This window comes from Anabrus simplex, chromosome 6, assembly GCF_040414725.1.
Source record: "Anabrus simplex isolate iqAnaSimp1 chromosome 6, ASM4041472v1, whole genome shotgun sequence".
Lineage (NCBI taxonomy): Eukaryota > Metazoa > Arthropoda > Insecta > Orthoptera > Tettigoniidae > Anabrus > Anabrus simplex.
In genome coordinates this window covers 49,725,552-49,746,935 of record NC_090270.1, presented here as the reverse complement: position 1 = coordinate 49,746,935, position 21,384 = coordinate 49,725,552, and the positions used below count along the sequence as shown (strand labels likewise).

Sequence of the window (21,384 nt, the reverse complement as noted above, 5' to 3'; positions counted from 1 at the left end):
TGGTGTCGAATGAGCGTACCACTACAACGACCAACGGTAAAGCATTCTAAAATTCAAACCCTCATTACTGTAGAAGTCTTCCTCATGAACAATCAAGATTCTTTTCTGAAGATGCGGAGGAAAGTTCTCTGCAAAATGTAAAGCGTTTCACCTTGTTTTCTTGACATGGCATAAACCCAAAAGCCTGTATCATGTCAACAACATTTGTTTTCTGCCCCTTGAAAATTCCTCTATTAAAGTGTGTTTTATCCTTCAGTTACAGTGAGAACCCTATCATTATTATGAATGATTAAGCAAGTGGTTAAAATATCATGAAAATGCTGAAAAGTTCCTTTGTTGGACATTGTGTTTGTACATTGGTTTTAGTTATTGTATGTGTTTGTACAGTATTGCATTAAGGCTGATGATGGCCAGCCAAGGCCAAAACTAGTACCTCGATTGAGCATGTAATTTTAACATTGCATTATATAGTATTGGAAAGGTGGACCATTACGACATTGGTTTAATTATTATTCCAAGATTCATCAGGAGGACAGGCATCAACATTTATTCAGAGGCCATCTTGACAGTCTTGACGTGGGAAGGGTAAAGCCAGACAGCAGACAGCTTGGAAGGTTTCTGGAATATTACACCATTCCGTATTCGTAAAAGTAATTATTTTGCTTACTCCTTAGAGTGGTATCACCAAGGCTACATACCACCTATAATTGGATTGACCAGTACACAGTCTATGACTGCACGAGGGGTTTTGTATGTTGTCAGAGACTTTGAATGCTGTGAAGCAAGGGTTCTCAGTCGTTTTAAAATTGTGGGCACCACTCACATGTAATACTAAGTATGCAAGCACCATGAAATGGAATAGCTCTAGTAAATCAATCAGTTGATCAATGAATGAATGAAGTTTGAATGTTACTCAGAATTTTGCTGATGTTTAAGGAGAAGTTGCTTGTAGTTACACACAAACAGTTTTCCAGATATGAACTGGAATCTTAATCATGCTTTGTTCTTGAGGTATTTCATACATGAGAAAGCTTCCTCACACAGGTAAGTCATCCTGAACGTAATCAAACATTTGGGACGAAACCTCCACAGTATTTAGAACACTTTGGTATATACTGCTTCCCCAGAAGGCTATGAATTTCTTCTTTTCAAAGTGTAGCGGGAGGTACACCTCTACACCGCACATTCAAAATTAGCGCCTAAAAGAACTCTCCTATTGGTAAAACAGTGAAACTGAAACTATACCCACTTAGAAGTTTTCTCAGAAGATGTAACCACTAAAATATTGAGTAGTTTTGTTATTGTACTGTTTCCTAACCTGAGTGAATTTCTACTTGTTTTGTTTGACATTCGTCAAGAAGTTTGGACATTCTTCCACAGAGGATACCACTAAAAACTATGTTCATGCACTCTGGTGCAAGATATAATAAGTTATAATTCAAAGAAATTTTGTATATTTTGATGTTGAAGAGATGTTAAGTACAGAACAAAAATGGCCAACTGGACACCAGTGGAATCCAAACCCACAACCTCTCGATTTCATGTCGGTTGCTCTACCAATTGACCTACGGTGGCCTAGGCCATCTTTGTTCTGTTGGAAAGGATCTAAGCTACAGGTCTGGCACTACTGCCATCACACTGTAGAGTGCGTTTTTTAAGTCGCCCATTGAAGGCCAAGTCAATGAAGGACTAGCATCATTATCTTCCCAGTTCGTGAAGAAAACAGCTTCATTTTTAATAACTCTCCGATAACTCACAATTATTTCACACACATCCTACAGTAGAACGGTGAGTGCCTTAGGATTTTAGTGTTAAGTGCTAGTAAACAGATTGTGGCACATTCTTTTTGCTGCAATGAGTACTATCAAGCAATGCAAGAGTTAATACTGCTAGATTGTACTGTTGTGGCCATCTAGCCAAGATTTTCTTGGTGGGAAAATGGCAAACCACACAAAATCATCTTCAGAGCTGTCAACTGTGGGATTCGAACTGACCATTTCCCAAATGCAAGCTCACAGCTACGTGACCCTAACTGCCTGCCCAACTCGCTCGGCCTGTGTTATTCTCTTGAGTAAACTTGAGATTTCTGATTAAGTTCACACTGAATTGAATTAAGTTATGAACTATGTTAAATAATGGTTCATTTTCTTAGAACACAGGATAAAGGTCTCAGATAAGTTCATGTTTGTGATTTCTTTTTAACTCACATTATGGCATCACCAAATATTATTTAAAGAGCACTTTGGTGCTCGCTCGTATTTGTATTTTTATTTATAGAGGTACCTTTCATCAATTTAACATCCTGCTGCACATTCAGCTCATTAAGAGTTTTGGCCTGCCAAAATGACTGCTGTTCAGCCAAACAGACTGCTGATACTGGAGTGCCATGGTTTCAGACTGACGACATTCTCAGCCATGTTGTTTGGATTTCTTGATTAGACTTAATAAACTTCATTCCAGCCTTCAGTCCAGAATTAAAATCTTTAGATCAGTTGGGAATTGAAGCCGGCTGCTCCAGTTAAGAGACAAATGCGCTACCCCTACACCAGAGGGCTTACTTCTTGTATATTTTATATCATTTTTAGGTCTATACTATCTGTCAGTAGATAGACAACTAGATTTTTAAAGAGTTTTATTACCCTGTGCTGCTGTAGAATTCACTGATGAACAGTTGCTTCCCATGGACAATTCTAGATCTGTTTTCTTTTGTTTCAGAGGTCAAACTTGATCATTCTGATACCGACTGCTTGGTAGTGTTTGTACTCACCCATGGATGTAAACATGATGATGATGTGATTTGGGCTTCTGATGTCACATACTATGCTGACGACTTGTGGAAACCTTTTATGAAGGAAAACTGTTCTCTTCAAGGGAAGCCAAAGATGTTCTTCATTCAGGTAAGATATATCAAGTTTGACTGGACCATATTTCAGTCTGTTGTCGTTGCACCTGCCAAAACAGCTATATGAAATATTTCAGCTTAGAACTTTGGCCAGTAAGGTTCTGTCATCTAAGGTTCAATATTGTGCGAGTAAATTCAAAGAATTATCGCTCTCAATGATATACTGTATGTGCTGCGGGTCAGTATTTATCCTACAGTAGCATCACATAGTGGGTTTTGAAGGCTCAACAACCCTATATTTCTTAACCGCTCAAGCCGGTTCGACATGTACGTGTACGCTTAGTGACAAGGCCTAAGTACAATATTAACATAACTTACAACATACATATATGTATATATAAAAATGAACATATTCTTACAATGACTATTAAAAAATTTTTGGTGTACACCATAAAACCTTATATTAAAATTGGTAGCATATTTTATGCGATATATTATGACTTTATACAATTATTTGACTAAAGTTAAAGCTTATTGTCAGTTTTTCTAAATATTACCAAATGTTAAAAGAGCATCCAGATAACAATTTTCAATCTTTAAAAACTTTTATAACTCCTAGGCGTTAAAGATAATAGTACATTTGTTTGGTCGATAGTACTAAATTGACATGCATTAAAATGAAATCGCCTACTGTCAGATGGGAAACAGTGACCTATTTGTACTAGGTATGGAGATAAGTTACATTATAAGTCTGTAGTAATTCTATAACTTGCGTTAATATAGTTTGGTTATTTAATAACAAGTCGAATAAAATGATAAATTCGGCTGATATTTTAAACTTTAAAATATTAATTGTCCATTGTAGAGGTCCCTTTTTCAGTGAAGATATATAGTGAGCAAAGCAGTTCCTCTTAGAATCGATTGCAGGTTCACTCTATTTTCGGTGGATTTTGGATTGAATAAATTTCTTATTTCGTAATGTAATGTCGTTCAGCAATGATCGTAATGTAATATTCCGTCATTTATGCTAATGTTATAAAATGTAGATCGACTTGGTCGAAGTGGACTGGTGAACCAAATTTTCTTGGACCATAACATTCAAGGTCTTTGAGGTTCTAGAAATATCTCGATCCAAGACGGACCTAAGAAGAAAGAATATATATACTATGTATTAGCGTAAGAATAACTAAGTTTAATAGGCATTATTTTCGTTTAAGTAGAAACTCACCCTAAGCACTGTGTTGTCGAGAATGAAGCCGATGAGGAACTGTCTACCGGAAAGGCAGAAAGCAGACTACGAGTATTAGAAGAGGGGCGGAGCATGTTATGTAGGGGAAGGGGGATCGCGATAATGCGAGGTTATTGGTCGGGAGGGCGTGGATTACGGAGGGGATGGTATATGAGCATATTGCGCACCATTTTGTGTACTGGTTGATTTATTGGTCTTTTTAGACTGTTGATCACTGAAATGAGCGTATCAAACAATATCGTGGGTTTTTCGGAAACCTCATTCAGATTATAATTCGGGTTAAAATACTGATCTAATGATATAAAACATTGTTCCGTTATGTCAAGTAAGGGCCCTTTTTCCATTATTTCTACGACGTCAATATCATGGTTGATGTCATGAAAACTGTGTTTATAGTCATTGATGTGTTGTCCTATAGCTGAAAATCTCCTATATTTAATGGCGTTGACGTGCTCATTGTACCTAACCTTAAAGGATCTCCCTGTTTGTCCAATGTATGTACTATTACAGCTGTTACAGTGAAATCTGTATACGCCCGATTTATCATATGGGTTTGGTGCGTTGACCAGTTTAGCGTTATGAAATATGTCGAGATTTCTGTTGTTGGTTTTAAAAGAGATGCTAATCTTATTCTTCAAAATGTTTGTGATTCTATAGACATTAGGGTTAAATGTGAATGTTGAGTAGACTTTTGGTCTAATTATTTCTTTTTGTAGGTTTGATTTCGGTCTGTGCTTGAACTTATAAATTATTCGTTCTATGAAACTACGATTATAGCCGTTATGGGCTGCAATACTACGTATTGTTTTTAGTTCTCTATTTAAGTCTGATTTTGACATGGGAATGCTAAAAGCTCGGTGTATCATACTATTATAGGTTGCTCGCTTTTGGCTGGGTGGGTGTATGGAGTCCTTATGAATAGTTGTAGCGGTGTGTGTTTGTTTTCTATAGATCTTATATTTAAAGGAATGCGGGAGCCGAGTGACATAACGGAACAATGTTTTATATCATTAGATCAGTATTTTAACCCGAATTATAATTTTTTTGCTTGTACGGCCATTTTTAAATGCTCTGCGGGGGCGTTAAAATGACACGTGCACTTCAGTTTGAATGGACACGCCCACTTCCCTGCAGATAAAGTGGCATAGCTCAAAGATTCTTTTGTGTTTCAACTTGATTCTTGAGCATGATGTTTAGGAATGGCCTAGTGCTGCCATCTGTTATCTTATTTTTGATGATTTGTTGAAGAGGTATATTAGGGAAAAAACTCAAAATCCAAATGAGAGTTTACAATCTGTTTGGCATAAATGCCCTAAACATACCTTTATTTCCAAAGCAAGGGTGGACATGGCTGTTGTAAATGCTGTGGGGGAGTTCAATATGGGTTCCGTAGCCTGTCAAAAGGTCAAAATGGCAGTGGGTCATGAACGTGACAGAGACAGGAAGCAGAAAAGTGCCATGGATAGTAAAGAAGACAAAAAAAACTGTTAGCAAGAAGCAGAAGCAGTCAAAATCAGTTGCTGAAGAGAGAAAAAGGGCTAAGGAAGGAGAAACATAGGTGCTGGGAAGTTCTGATGAAGGTATTATTACTTGACAGATGTTTATTTATAAAACGATCTTTTTCTCAGAACTAACAATTTCAGATGTTTAAAACATTCCTTGCACAACAGTTTTTGCACGATTACCTTCAAACTGTGTCCACACACTCTACATTATAAGGTTCATGAAACTTAGTATCCGTTTTAAAATGTAATTATAATTTTCAGAGATATTGGGTGTGAAATCCAAAATTTTCATAGGTTTTAACATGGTTATGAGGTGAAGCGAGAAAAATGGAAATAATTGGATAACCAATGGATTGTTTTTGAAATGAATACCAATTATTATTAAAATATGTGTTGTGACTATTGTAAGAAAGTTTCAAGAAAATATTTTCAAAAATATTGTGCATGGGACATTTTGAAAATGATGTACTTTTTTTCAAAAAATTGTTATAAATTGAAAAATATCCATTCAAATTCATTCAAATGTTATAATTAGCTTAAACTTAGTTATCTCAATGTACTACCAAAATTTGGTGAAAATCAGATAAGAATTGTAGAAAAATTAAAACTCAGTAGGGTCTCCCCTTACCCAGGTACTTACAATGATCTCCATAAGGAACTTTCACCCCATCAACACAGTAAGTAACACTGAGAGGACTCTTCCTACTTGTGAAATTCACAACCTGACTTTTAACCCTGTTTATCACCATACCATTGCTAGATTTCCATCTCACAACATTATCGAGTTCATTTTGCAGTTGCTCACAATCTTGTAACTTATTTATTACTCTATACAGAATAACATCATCTGCAAATGCCCTTATCTCTGATTCCACCTCTTTACTTATCTCATTTATGTATATGAGAAAAGATAAAGGTCCAATAATACTGCTTTGAGGAATTCCCCTCTTAATATTAGAGGGTCAGATAAAGCTCTGCCTACTCTAATTCTCTGAGATCTATTTTCTAGAAATATAGCATCCCATTCAGTCACTCTTTTGTCTAGTCTAGTTGCACCCATTTTTGCCAGTAGTCTCCCATGATCCACCATATCAAATGCCTTAGACAGGTCAATTGTGATACAGTCCATTTGACCTTCTGAATCCAAGATATCTGTTATATCTTGCTGGAATCCTCCAAGTTGAGCTTCAGTGGAATAACCTTTCCTAAACCCTAGCTGCCTTCTACCAAACCAGTTATTAATTTTGCAAAAATGTCTAATATAATCAGAAAGAATGTTTTCCCAAAGCTTGCTGTCTTTCAAATACAAAATAAAACAGTGATACAATTCACAAAAGTAAGTGATATCTGTCTAAGTGAAGTGTTGTTAGTGATATTTGTGTTAGGAAGTGTAATCTTCGATAATCCTAGTGTAGAATAGACAATTCCTATTTCAAAAAGAGCACTAGGCACAATTTCTACAGGATCTGCCATCTTGGAGCCTGCTTCACAAAGAACATAGAAAACACAGATATACTAACCAGGCATGCCAAAAGAAAGCAACCAGCATACTGCGACACCTAGCGAGGAAATCTATAAGCATGATATCTGCTCAATATGCGACAAAAGAGTTGAAGAAAATGATGGAGCTATGATCTGAGATGGGTTATGCCAGTGATGGCACCACCTCTCATGTGCAGAGCTACAACAAGGTCAATTTAATGCTCTTAAAACAACCAATAAAAGGAAGTCAAAACTTCTATGGTTATGTATTAGCTGTGAACAAGATTTCACCCTATATAAAGCAGGAAAGAACATGCAGAGAGCACTGGAAGACATGTTTGTGGAACTAACTATGAAAATAAATGAAATGGCCAAAGCACTTTCCAAGCTAAGTGTACAATGCCTCAAAAAGAAAAGTGAACAACGAGACAAAATCAATGTAGAGTTTGATTACAGCCCTCGGAAGGCAAAGGCAAACCAAATGACAGAGAAAAGACCAAAATCAATAGAGCAACCTGTCATCAGGGGAAAAAAAACTACTATCCACGACTCAAACATAGAATGAAGATGAACATAACAGTTATAAAGAAATAATTAACAAAAGAAGAAGTAGGCGCTACCAACCAGTCATCATAGGAATCTCTATAGACAACACAATTCAAGGAATAGAAAGGAATGCATGGCTGTACTTGGGAAAACTATCCAAAAGCACCACAACAGAAGGCGTCAAAAACTTCCTTCAACAGAAAGGAATAGAAGAAAATGTAATATGTGAGGAGTTAAACTCACCGGGCACTTTTTAAATTATTCAAAATAGGATTCCCATATAGGCAGCTAAAAGCAACAGAAGACCCAAGATTTTAGCCTAAAGGAGTGATTGTGAGGTCTTTTCATTTCCAACGTCGACACAGAAACAGGCCAACTCAGGGAATCAACCTGGAAACTTACATGTGAAGATAAAACCAATGCAAAATAAAAAATAAGAACGTCAACAAAAATGCAAAAATTGATACATAAAAGTTAATAAAAATTGCACCCCAGATTTATTAAAGACACTACTTTGGAACATTGAAGGATTCAAAAGCACCCTGGATTTGATACCAGAAAACTTATTCCAACCACATGATGCAATAATCTTAACTGAAACATTCCTCACCGTAGAATGGAACACCAGAAACCTTTACTCCATACATTCTCGCGCAACATAAGGTCTATGTGGCAGACCTAAAGGCGGAATCACCTTGCTATTAAAAGCCAGACTGTCCCCATTCAGTGTCATGATGAAAACCGATACCATTCTAATGGTAAAAGCAAAACTATGCATAATAATCGCTGTTTACTTTCAGCCTGAATATAAAGAAGATATCATCGATGAGCTGGCCACAGCAATAAATATGATACATCGGAACAAAGTAACCATATTAACGGGAGATTTAAACTGCAGAGTCGACATTAGTCAAAATAAATTGGAGAACGTAGTCGAGTATTTAGAAAGTGAAGGCTTGATAATGGTAAATAAAAGAGACTCTAAAACATATATATGTGTAAATGGTTGCAGCAAAATTGATCTAGTCTTCAGCAATGTAAGGTCAATGCAACAGAAGGTTCTATCAAACATAGTTGCAAGGAAGCACCTACCTGTGGACACTGTCATAAAACTGGAAGAGTTGCCAAAGACCGAAAATGAAAAAGAAAAACCCAAGAGGGGGAGAAGGGTTGACCTAATTAGATTAGCTGAAATGGACACAGATGCAATAACAGAAAAAAATTGTGAAGAAAATGTAATAATGCCATTGCCAATTTAGAAAGATGTATCAAAGATATTGTCATATATAGCAATCAACAAAATTGACAAGCGAAACCCTGGTTTAATCACAACTGCTATAAAGTAAGGAAAGACACACTGAAGGCACTGAGATGCGCGAGAATAATGACAACAGAAACATCCCTACGGAAATATAATGACACAAGAAATGAATATAAAACAACAGTCAGAAAAGCAAAAGTCATGTTTCAAGACAAAGAAGAGCAAGAACAAATAGAAGAGGCAGAACAACAATGGTACAAAGCAGTACTGCCCAAACAACCACATTTTCCGAGCAACATCCCGATTAAAATATGGAAAGAACATTTTAGCAGTCTTTCAGGCAAAAGAAACTCGACCAGAAGAGCTAACTGAAGACAAGTATCCTATGATTAATTTCAATCCTTTTACGGTAGAAGAAGTAGAACATATAATAAACACAACAAAAGACAAAAAGGCATGTGGTCCAGATGGAATATACTATGAAAATCTTAAAGGTACAGCAACATACCTCAAGAAAATATAAACAGACCTATACAATGCATAAAGCAAGGAAAAGTACCTCATAACTGGAGACTTTCTACTCTTAAAATCTTGTACAAAGGGAAAAGAGACATTAGAGATCGAAACGCATATCGTGGAATAGCTCTCGAATGTACTGCCCTAAAAATATTGACAAGCCTTATAAAAAAATGTCTATACAGCTTGGTTGAAGAATAAATACCGGAAGAGCAATTTGGATTCATGAGGGTAAATCCACTCTCCAAGCAGTAAAATGTTTACAAAGGGATATAGAAGATGCATAAAAATTCCACAGAGAAAAAATTACACTCTGTCTTTATAGACTACACTAAGGCCTTCGACCTCGTAAATAGAAATATAGCAATTCATAAACTGGAAAAACTAATTGAGAAAAATTACATCACGAGGATTTTAAGGAACATTCTGAACAAAAATTTCATGCAAATAAGATGACAACATTGATATATCAGATCCAATAGAACAAACAAACAGAGTTTTACAAGGTGATCCGCTTAGCCCGCTCCTATTTAACATAGTAACGGCAGACATAACTCAGAGCATTAGAACAGAAAATGTCAAATTGCAAATTGTATGCATATGTGGACAACATATTGCTTGTATCGACTAAATTAACAAATCCCCAGGAGACTTTCAACAAACTTACAGTATGCTCAACCAAGAACAAACTTCAATTAAATGAAAACAAAACTGTGTCAATGACTTTCAGAAAAGGAGACAAACTGGCAGCTAACGATGTTATAATTTATAAAAGAGACACAGTATCGATTGTAATACATTACAAATAATTGGGAATCATATTACAGACTCACTCACAGAAATGTATACAGTATCCATGTTCAGGAGAGAGTTATCACTGCTTTATCAACTATGAACAGTATACAGAATTTACAGAAGTTATCATTAAATACTGTGTTAAAAATTTTAAAGTTAAAAATCACCCCAATAGTGACATATGTTTTGACATTAATCTGGGACAAACTATGAAGGAAGAACCTCAAGGAAATTGAAAAATTAAAAGCAAGATTCCTGAAAAAGGCCTTGTGTATTTCAAAGTATACACCCTCACGCCTGGCATATGTTCTCGCCAGAGAATCCTTCTACATTGAGGATTTGAGATATGACCTATCCCTGCCATCAACAGAAGAATACCAGAGTCTACTTCAAGAAATGCAAGGAAAAAGAGAAGAAATATTTCCTGAAATTTATGCTACAGATGCTATGATCAACAGAGAATGGATAAAAGCCAATTATGCATTGAAACACTTCATGACGCATTTTGCTGTTCATGGCTTTCACCACCGTATCTGCACGAGAGACATCTACCATCATCCGGATATACTATGCGTATGCAAAAATGTGATAACCCATGTGTCAGATATCACGTAATGACATGTAAGCGCAGAGAAATATCTCTGACAAAATTCTGTGAAAGTGCTTAATAGTATATCCTCTACTTATGCACATTGTGTGAAATTAAATTGAATTAATAAGTACTTCAGATATGTTATTATATCCCAACACATTGTCTTTAGTATATCCCCAGAAATCTTATCAATTCCACCTGTATTTCTAGTTTTCAACTTTTGTTTCTTATTGTAAATGTCATTGTTATCATAGGTAAATTTTAATACTTCTTTAGCATTAGTCACGTCCTCTATCTGGACATTATCCTTGTAACCAACAATCTTTACATACTGCTGACTGAATACTTCTGCCTTTTGAAGATCCTCACATACACACTCCCCTTGTTCATTAATGATTCCTGGAATGTCCTTCTTGGAACCTGTTTCTGCCTTAAAGTACCTGTACATACCCTTCTATTTTTCACTAAAATTTGTATAACAACCAATTATCCTTGCCATCATGTTATCCTTAGCTAACTTCTTTGCTAGATTCAATTTCCTAATAAGTTCCTTGAATATCTCCTTGCTTCCACAGCCATTTCTAACTCTCTTTCCAATATGCAGCTCAATCTTAGCCTCTTTATTTCTTTGTTATAATAAAATGGGTCTTTACCATTTCTTACCACCTTTAAAGCTACAAACCTGTTTTCACATTCCTCAACAATTGCTTTAAACCCACCCCAGAGGCTGTTTTTTTAATTTATCGTTTTCTACTGATCACAGTTACTTTTAAGAAACCTCCTCATGCCTGCTTTATCAGCCATATGGTACTGCCTAATAGTCCTACTTTTAAGACCTTCCTTTCTAGCACATTTATTTTTAACTATGACAAAAACAGCTTCGTGATCACTAATGCTTCAGTTTCTGTATAGAACTCATCTGGTTTTACCAGCACCACGTCCAGTATATTCTTCCCTCTAGTTGGTTCCATCACTTTCGGAATTAGCTGTCCTTCCCATATTAACTTATTTGCCATTTGTTGGTCATGCTTCCTGTCATTTGCATTACCTTCCCAATTGACATTTGTTAAATTGAGATTTCCTGCTACAATCACATTCCTTTTCATCTCATTTCCCACATACAGTAGCTGATTACCTTATCAAATAATTCTGAATCAGCGTCAGCGCTACCCTTTCCTGGTCTGTACACTCCAAAGACATAGAGTTGCCTGTTATCTTTAAAAATGAGCCTTACACCTAGAATTTAATACTTGTCACCTTTAACTTTTTGTAGCTTACAAATTCTTCTTTCACCAGAATGAATACTCCTCCTCCTATCATTCCTATCCTCTCTCTATGATACACACTCCAGTTATGTGAGAAAATTTCTGCATCCATCATATCATTTCTCAGCCATGATTGAACTCCTATTACAATATCTGGTAAGTATATGTCTATTAAATGACTTAATTCTATTCTTTTCTTTACAATACTTCTACAGTTCAACACTAACATTTTTATGTCATCCCTACTTGATTTTCAGATCTCTGTACCCTTATCACCGCTCCTTTGACCACTTCGTTTCCCTGAATGTACCTCCCTATAACCCTTCTAAACAAATTTCCTAACTTATATGTAGCACTGCAGTTTAAGTGAAGGCCTTCTGAGTGCAGATCCCTATCTCCTATCCACCCATTAGGATCTAGAAATCTCATTCCCAGTTTTCCGCATACCCACTCCATAGTCTCATTTAGATACCCAATCACCCTTCAGTCAGTATCCCTCCTACACAGTATTCCACTGTTAACAATCTCCTATTCCTTAAACTTCACCCGTGCTGCATTTACCAGATCCCACACATCCCCAACTATGTTAGTACTTATACCTGCCTGCCTCAAGTTGTTGGTACCAACGTGAAACACTACCACCATTTCCTTTCCCTCCTCCATCTTTTCTACTTTCTTCAACATCTGCCTCAACCTAATTCCTGCATAACACTCTATCCTGGTTCCCTTTCCTCCACACACACTTTCCCCACATGTCTAACAATGGAATCCCCCATGACCAGAGCCTCAACCCTACCCACCTCATTTGATCCTCTCCCCTCTTGGTCAGTGTTGTAACCAAGGTTGAGATTTACAAAACACAACTTCTTTATTCGCTTCAATTGCAAAATACACTATTTACACAAATAAAACTGAAATTTAACTTGAAGCAAAATGAATTAGGAATCTTGAGAAAGAGTCTATCTTTTGTACACTATATACAAGTTTGCAGTATTTACATCCACTACTATCTCGAAAAGATAGTCCTTGTGATAAGAAAAGTCGATAGTCGAAAACTATCAGAAGTACTGACATAAATGTTTTGGAAAGTCCTTCCTTGCTGAGTTCATAAAAGCAAGTTCAATGTTGGAAGAATTCTTACTTAGCGAAACCAAGGGAGCTTGCATTAATTAGGGAAATATAACGGTATGTAATAGTATGACTGGAAATGGGCAGCGGAATAGGCAAGAGGAGCGGTGACCAGAGGTGAGACCTCGTACTGCCAGAAATTCAGTCCACCTGGCCGAAGCACATTTTCAAGAGGAGTAGCCTCCGTGCTCGACGTAGGATGTATTCTGGAGCTGGACACCGGGGCAAGTGGGCATCTGGACAGGCTGGGAGTTCCATTTATAGTACACACACGACGGTCCAGGCACGCGCACTGAGGGCTGCGCGTCGAGGCTAGAAGAATGACACCTGGCGCGCGTGTAGCTGGCTGGCAGAGCGAGAAGGGAGCGCCGGACATACAACAGTCAGCCCTATCTTTCCTGACAGCTGCAGAAGCTACTTCCTTCTCTCTTTTCTCTTCCCCCCCCCCCCACCTTCCACCTGTCTATTCCTATACTCTACTCTACATTTCCCTTTCCTACCTTTTCTTTTCTCCTACTTCCACACTTCTCAGCAACAGTTCCCTGTTCCTCATCCTCCTTCCGTTGTTCTACTTGCAGTGACTTGTACCGATTTCTCACAGGCACCTGTCCTGAATTCTGATACTGAATAGAGCCCTTAGCCTGCAATCTACTTCCCCTTAGAACATTCGACCACCTGTCTTCTACAATTCCCTCCTTTCCTTTCCATCCCTCTTTTATACCTACTGTATCCTTTACATTTATTGAGGGAGGCCTACCTTCCTTCCTGTCTTCTGAGAGAATTCTAATTATCTCCCTCAAACTCTCCAACTCCTCCCTCATACTCCTTAATGCCTGGCAAACTTTGACTTTTCTAATTTTTTTTTCTAATTGTTTTACGTTGCGCCGACACAGATAGGTCTTATGTAGACAATGGGACAGGAAACGCTTAGGAGTGGGAACGAAGCGGCCGTGACCATAATTAAGGTACAGCCCCAGCATTTGCCTGGTGCAAAAATGGGAAACCATGGAAAATCATGTTCAGGGTTGACAACAGTGGGGTTCGAACACACTATCTCCCGAATGCAAGCTCACAGCTGTGTGACCCTAACCGCATGGCCAACTTGCCCAGTCTAATTCTTTTTTTAGACTTATCTTACCCTATAACTTCTCTATATAATGCACGGGGTCATCAGTTAGACCAACCCAGCATTTCAGCCTGTATGTTTTGAGAGAAGTTCCACCTAATTTAAGCCTAGTTTTAAACTTAACATTACAATATCAAGAATAATAACTTGTCATCTAAGTGTTGGACTATCATCCAGTGTTCTTAACTGAGTATTTACAAGGTCTAAAAAATAATTATTATTATGATCCAAAAAACAATACAGCCAATTTTAAACCTCATAGTCTCATTTTAACTTTATGATCTTCTTTGAAGATCCAACATTATGTCTTTTTAATTATAAACTAGCGAATGTACCCGTGCTTCGCTATGGTATTCTACATTGTATTCGAATATCGAAGTAAATAGTGTGCATGTAGTAAATAAGATTGTTTTAAAATTGCATGTCTCTTAGCGTTATCCGAGAAAGAGCATGGGGAGGTCCCCGTACGTTGTTTCCAATGTAAAGTGTTTGTTATGGATTTGTGATATAACGACAGGCTCACTTGCCTACTGCCATTCACAATCGAGTTGGGAAGTTTACATTATAATTGCAGGCCCCATTGCCTACTATGCGCACAGAATCGATTTGGGGAGTTTTCGTTAAAATGGCTGCCCCCCTTTCCTACTTCCAGACAGATTACAGTTTTTATTATAATGGCAGGCAATTACCCTACTATCACTCGAAACTGAGTTGTGCAGTTATCATTATAATGCCAGGCCCATTTTCCTACTTCCAGCCAGCTTACTGCCAGTCACACCAAGTTGGTGAGTTTCCATCAAAATAGCAGGCAACTATGCCTAATGCCAGTCACATTTTACATGAGGACATTTCTTTATAATGGCGGGCACCCTTGCCTACTGCCAAACACAATCGGGTAGGGGAGTTTTAAACAAAACTGCATGCTCACTTGCCTTCTGCAAGTCAAATCGAGAAGTGAACTATTCATTACAATTGTAGACCTTCCTTACTAATGACAGTTACACAGGAGTTGGAGAAGGAACCCTTTCATACTGCCAGTCAAAGTATGACACACAAAGTCGGTGTGGGGAGTACTGATTACAATAGCAGACCAACCCTTTCTCGATCACTACAAATCAACATACGAAAGTATATGCGTGTTTACAATATTGAAGACCTTCATTTACAGATTAACTGCTACTAAACGTACGTCATATCGACAAAGGATTATACCATAAGACACGCCGGATTTAGTGGCCTAAATGCCTGGTCCTATGATATGTCATCTATTCTTGGGTCAGATTGAGTTAGAAACGTGGAACAGGGTAACGTTCTTGTAAGATTATCTCACATTACATTACTTTTCGGATAATTATGTGACAGCTACATACATAGCATTTGGCTGATATATGGCTACTGGGTGGGCCAATTTTCGTGAAGAGTTTGATGATTCTGTATTTCATATAAGTAATCGAAGGTATGAATTATGCATGTGAAAATTCCAAATTGACTTAACATCCATTAATAGAGAAAAATCAAACGTAAAAGGGATACAGATACGGCAAAAAGTCATAAGACCAAGGTTGTAGATCATTCCAAATTGAACGAATATTGTGCAATCAGTTATGTGATAGGAATTTCCGAAGGTCTGCACCATCATTAAAATTGCCTGCATATTTCTATATTCTTCGCGGATAAAAAGTGAAAAATTTAATGATCTAGGATGTTTTCCGTTCGTTACAGGCTAAAACGTATAATTTTGTCAAATTTCAATTATCTTCTTTTTCTTCTGGCAGATTATGCCGCAATCTGGATTTTGGGCGAGGCGGGTAAAAATTAGGACTTTCAGGAAACTAAACCAAAAATTATGCAGATGGTCAATATTACCCCTTAAACGGAAAGCTGTACGAAAATTTCGCCAAAATAGTCAGTGTAGAGGCACACAGTCGTTACGATTTGATTTATGTAGATAAGGAATCTGCTCCATGTAAAACACCTTTTGGGCTATGTCCGCTGGACTTAACCTGCAAAACTGACCATTCATGATATCTCCCTTATTAATCCTCCTGACGAAAAAATGCACATGAAAAAAAGGTTTAGAGGTAGAATTCCATCACGTTTGGTCGATTTCCAGTCAGGTTGGTCTTGTTCTGTATATATTGTGGAAGAGTAAAATCACCATTTCGATTCCCTATAAACCGCCAGTCCATTCCGGAACATGAAATGTTATTTACGTTTAAAACCTACCTTTGGACAGGTGGATGCTAAATATGAATTTTGGTTCGAATGTCTTCAGTAGTTTTCAAGTTGTAAGGAATACGCTTTACACGCACCCGCTCGAGAGTTAAGTCCGTTGGGACTTGTACAGAAAAACAGTCCGTTAATGATATCTCCCTTATTAATCCTCATATCGAAATGATGCACATGAGAAAAAAGGTTTAGAAAAAAATTTCTACCAAGGCAGGTAGATTTAAATTAACGTTGGTTGTGTATATTTTGTGGAAGTGCAAAATCACTGTTTCGGTTTCGTATAAACCCCCAGTCAGTTCAGGGATTTAGAAACAATATTTGCCCTAAAACCTATCAAGGACAGGTGTATTCTAAATATGAGTATTGGTGGGAATACAGCCAGTAGTTTGTAGCATTCGCGTACATACGGCGTAATTAAGGAAGAAAATAGTACAGTTAAGAGAGTTGAAAGTAATAGAAAATGGATTATAACTGAGGACAGCCGGAAAACGACAAATATGTAAATGCCTAGTTAATGTATTGGAAAATCAAATGACCCTCAATAAATTATGCTAGTGTGAGTTATGGATATAATAAAGCGGTAACAGAGGAGAAATTTAGGTCCAGTGATTCCTAGGTAAACAAAAAATAAGAAGATGACTAATGGTGTTATTACTTAATCTATTCGAAGGCGGTTATAACATCCAACGATATTCCGCCAATATCCCGCAGATAGGCCAATTGACGCCTCTCCTGCCTTCTACCTAAGGAACAACCACGAATTTAAAAGCATGGTGAGGAAAATGGCAAAACGTTACTTCCCTGCTGGCATGCAGTCAGAGACGTTGCCATGGTAACCTGTAGGTTCGTTGTCGGTCTGTCGGTTACTCAATGCAGAGCATGGTACCAGCAGAAAATTGTAAATTTCTCCGTCATGTAAAGAGTAAGGTAAACTATGAACATAACGAAAGTTGTTTATAATGAAGAGACGTTTCACGTACGGTAAACGAAGCTTACAGAAAATCAATAGTATAAGAGAAAATGGAGGAAAACCATTCTGGTTTCCCTATAAACCCCCCGTCTATTGAAAGATTTTAAAATGATATGCATATTGAAACCTTCCATGGGATGAATACACTCTAAATATGAAGTTTAGTTGAGATCTATCGAGCCGTTTCGACGTGATGGTGGAAAGACCATTCTGGTTTTCCTATAAACCCCCGTCTATTCAAAGATTTTAAAATGATATGCATATCGAAACCTTCCCCGGGATGAGTATACTCTAAATATGAACTTTCGTTGAGATCTATCCAGCCGTTTCGACGTGATGGTGGAAAAACCATTCTGGTTTTCCTATAAACCCCCCGTGTATTCAAAGATTTTAAAATGATATGCATATCGAAACCTTCCCCGGGATGAGTATACTCTAAATATGAAATTTGTTTGAGATCTATCGAGCCGTTTCGACGTGATGGTGGAAAAACCATTCTGGTTTTCCTATAAACCCCCGTCTATTCAAAGATTTTAAAATGATATGCATATCGAAACCTTCCCCGGGATGAGTATACTCTAAATATGAAGTTTGGTTGAGATCTATCCAGCCGTTTCGACGTGATGGTGGTAAAACCATTCTGGTTTTCCTATAAACCCCCGTGTATTCAAAGATTTTAAAATGATATGCATATCGAAACCTTCCCCGGGATGAGTATACTCTAAATTTGAAATTTGGTTGAGATCTATCCAGCCGTTTCGACGTGATGGTGGAAAAACCATTCTGGTTTTCCTATAAACCCCCGTGTATTCAAAGATTTTAAAATGATATACGTATCGAAACCTTCCCCGGGAAGAGTATACTCTAAATATGAAGTTTGGTTGAGATCTATCCAGCCGTTTCGACGTGATGGTGGAAAAACCATACTGGTTTCCGTATAAACCCCCCGTGTATTCAAAGATTTTAAAATGATATGCATATCGAAACCTTCCCCGGGATGAGTATACTCTAAATATGAAATTTGGTTGAAATCTATCCAGCCGTTTCGACGTGATGGTGGAAAAACCATTCTGGTTTTCCTATAAACCCCCCGTGTATTCAAAGATTTTAAAATGATATGCATATCGAAACCTTCCCCGGGATGAGTATACTCTAAATATGAAGTTTGGTTGAGATCTATCCAGCCGTTTCGACGTGATGGTGGAAAAACCATTCTGGTTTTCCTATAAACCCCCCGTGTATTCAAAGATTTTAAAATGACATGCATATCGAAACCTTCCCCGGGATGAGTATACTGTATATATGAAATTTGGTTGAGATCTATCGAGCCGTTTCGACGTGATGGTGGAAAAACCATTCTGGTTTTCCGATAAACCCCCCGTGTATTCAAAGATTTTAAAATGATATGCATATCGAAACCTTCCCCGGGAGGAGTATACTCTAAATATGATATTTGGTTGACATCTATCCAGCCGTTTCGACGTGATGGTGGAAAAACCATTTTGGTTTTCCTATAACCCCAACGTGTTTTCAAGGAGTTTAAAATGATATGCACATCAAAACCTTCCCCGGGAGGAGTATACTCTAAATATGAAGTTTGGTTGAGATCTATCCAGCCGTTTCGACGTGATGGTGGAAAAACCATTGTGGTTTTCCTATAAACCCCCGTCTATTCAAAGATTTTAAAATGATATGCATATCGAAACTTTCCCCGGGATGAGTATACTCTAAATATGAAATTTGGTTGAGATCTATCCAGCCGTTTCGACGTGATGGTGGAAAAATCATTCTGGTTTTCCTATAAACCCCCCGTGTATTCAAAGATTTTAAAATGATATGCATATCGAAACCTTCCCCGGGAGGAGTATACTCTAAATATGAAGTTTGGTTGAGATCTATCCAGCCGTTTCGACGTGATGGTGGAAAAACCATTCAGGTTTTCTTATAAACCCCCCGTGTATTCAAAGATTTTAAAATGATATGCATATCGAAACCTTCCCCGGGATGAGTATACTCTAAATATGAAGTTTGGTTGAGATCTATCCAGCCGTTTCGACGTGATGGTGGAACAGACAAACAGACAGACAAACAGAAAGAATTTTATTTATATAGATTTTTACACTCGTTCTTCACCCCCTTTCCATCCCCACCCAAAGGAGTCCTATGAGTGCCTTACACAACAGTATATTTTTTTCCCAGATATTAAGTCTTATTTGTACCTATTTTGGTTGACAGCTATGCCCAAACGTACATGCATAATCTCACTGCTCTAGAATCCTGGAGCTGACGTTGCCATGGTTACGGCAGTTCATTTCTTTATCCGATTCCTAGAGCAGGGGTAGTGTGGTGCCAATATCTCCGTAACGGTTGGTTTTAGGGCCTTAAAACATGGTTTTCGGGCCCATAGGGCTTACCGAGTTTTGTTCTTTGCGTCAAGAGGATTAAATTGAGCTTTGTCTCATCCTTATACGACAAATTCGATATTTTGCCTATAATAGTATAAGAGAAAATGGAGGAAAACCGTTTTTCCTATAAAACCCCCGTCTTTTCAAAGATTTTAAAATGATATGCATATCGAAACCTTCCCCGGGGTCAGTATACTCTAAATATGAAGTTTGGTTGAGATCTATCCAGCCGTTTCGACGTGATGGTGGAACAGACAAACAGACAGACAAACAGACAAACAGAGACAATTTTATTTATATAGATATGCCTTTTTGATTTTAACATAAGCAGATCTAGCAAAGTGTATATATTTTGATTGTGGCATTTGACTTGAGTTCCTCGTGTATAAAGAAAGAAGTTTAGGCATGTTATTTAAGATATAGCAGTTATTAGAAATTCATGTGTACCGGTACCTATATTTTTGCTCATTGGCTGAAGATGTCTCCTACAGTAAGACAAAACATGGCCCTTTGATGCTGTTCTGGAAAGGAATACAATTTTAAGTATTTTGAAGGTGGCATTTACCTTCAAAAAATCCTTAATACTTTGGATACAGTTGATACAACCAGACACAAACAAGGAAACAACAACGAAAAGTGTGACTGGGCACTAATGCAACACATTGCATCACATTGCTTATAAACAATTTGTTTATTGGATAAATTTGTGCAACACCTTAGGGGAAAATAAAAGAAAGATCATACCAACTTGCATGATGAAAATAGTATGACAGCGTCTTCCAGAAGTAGACAAGAATTATGCTGATTTAAACCAAATGCATATGGAGACATGACTTATTTTGACTAAAAATAAGTGATTGTTATTTCTTCTGCAACAATCTTATTAATGTATCTGGAAGTGACTAATCCAAATCTGAACTTTCTGTATCTTCACATCTGAAATGAGAAGGAAGGTACTGTGACAATATTGGGCAAAACTTCTAACACACAAGGATCCTCAGTGGTGGTAAAGCAGACCCTTTGGCAACTGCTATGATGTTGTTGTGCAGTTCTTCCCTCCAAGTATTTATTTTGAATTTATGTACCTTGTTTGTGACCCATTGTTTCATGTTTTTAGAAAACTGCAACTTTGTTCCTATCTGTTCATGATGTACATTGTTGCTGTTGTGATAGAGAATTGCTAACATTCCTGAGGTCACCATTCCTTTAGATGGGAAATGTGTTCGTCTGGGTGTATATTTCAGTCTCTTGTTATGAAAGGATTACAACATGCTGGTATGACTAAATGACTGGTCTCTTTTAAATCATTTATAAATTGAGTATTTGTCATGAATTAATTTCAAAGTTTCAAATTTGCAGGAATTTGAGTTATCCACTCTTTGTCACAATCTCTAGCGCCATGCTCACATTTTGCAAAATAATTTCCTTGTTTACATTCATGGATGTTGTAGATATGATACAAAGCAGATGTAA

The 21,384-nt window shown here is 37.4% G+C and overlaps 1 protein-coding gene across 2 annotated transcripts in view; it reads left to right on the top strand.

Moving 5' to 3' along the window:
• LOC136875856 (uncharacterized) overlaps nucleotides 1-21,384 on the top strand; it is a 289,779-nt gene that overhangs the window by 216,843 nt on the left and 51,552 nt on the right. For both annotated transcript variants that reach the window (XM_068228203.1, XM_068228204.1), the window contains exon 15: nucleotides 2,716-2,897. In XM_068228203.1, the coding sequence (XP_068084304.1) occupies nucleotides 2,716-2,897 (182 nt within the window). The remainder of the gene's footprint in view (nucleotides 1-2,715; nucleotides 2,898-21,384) is intronic.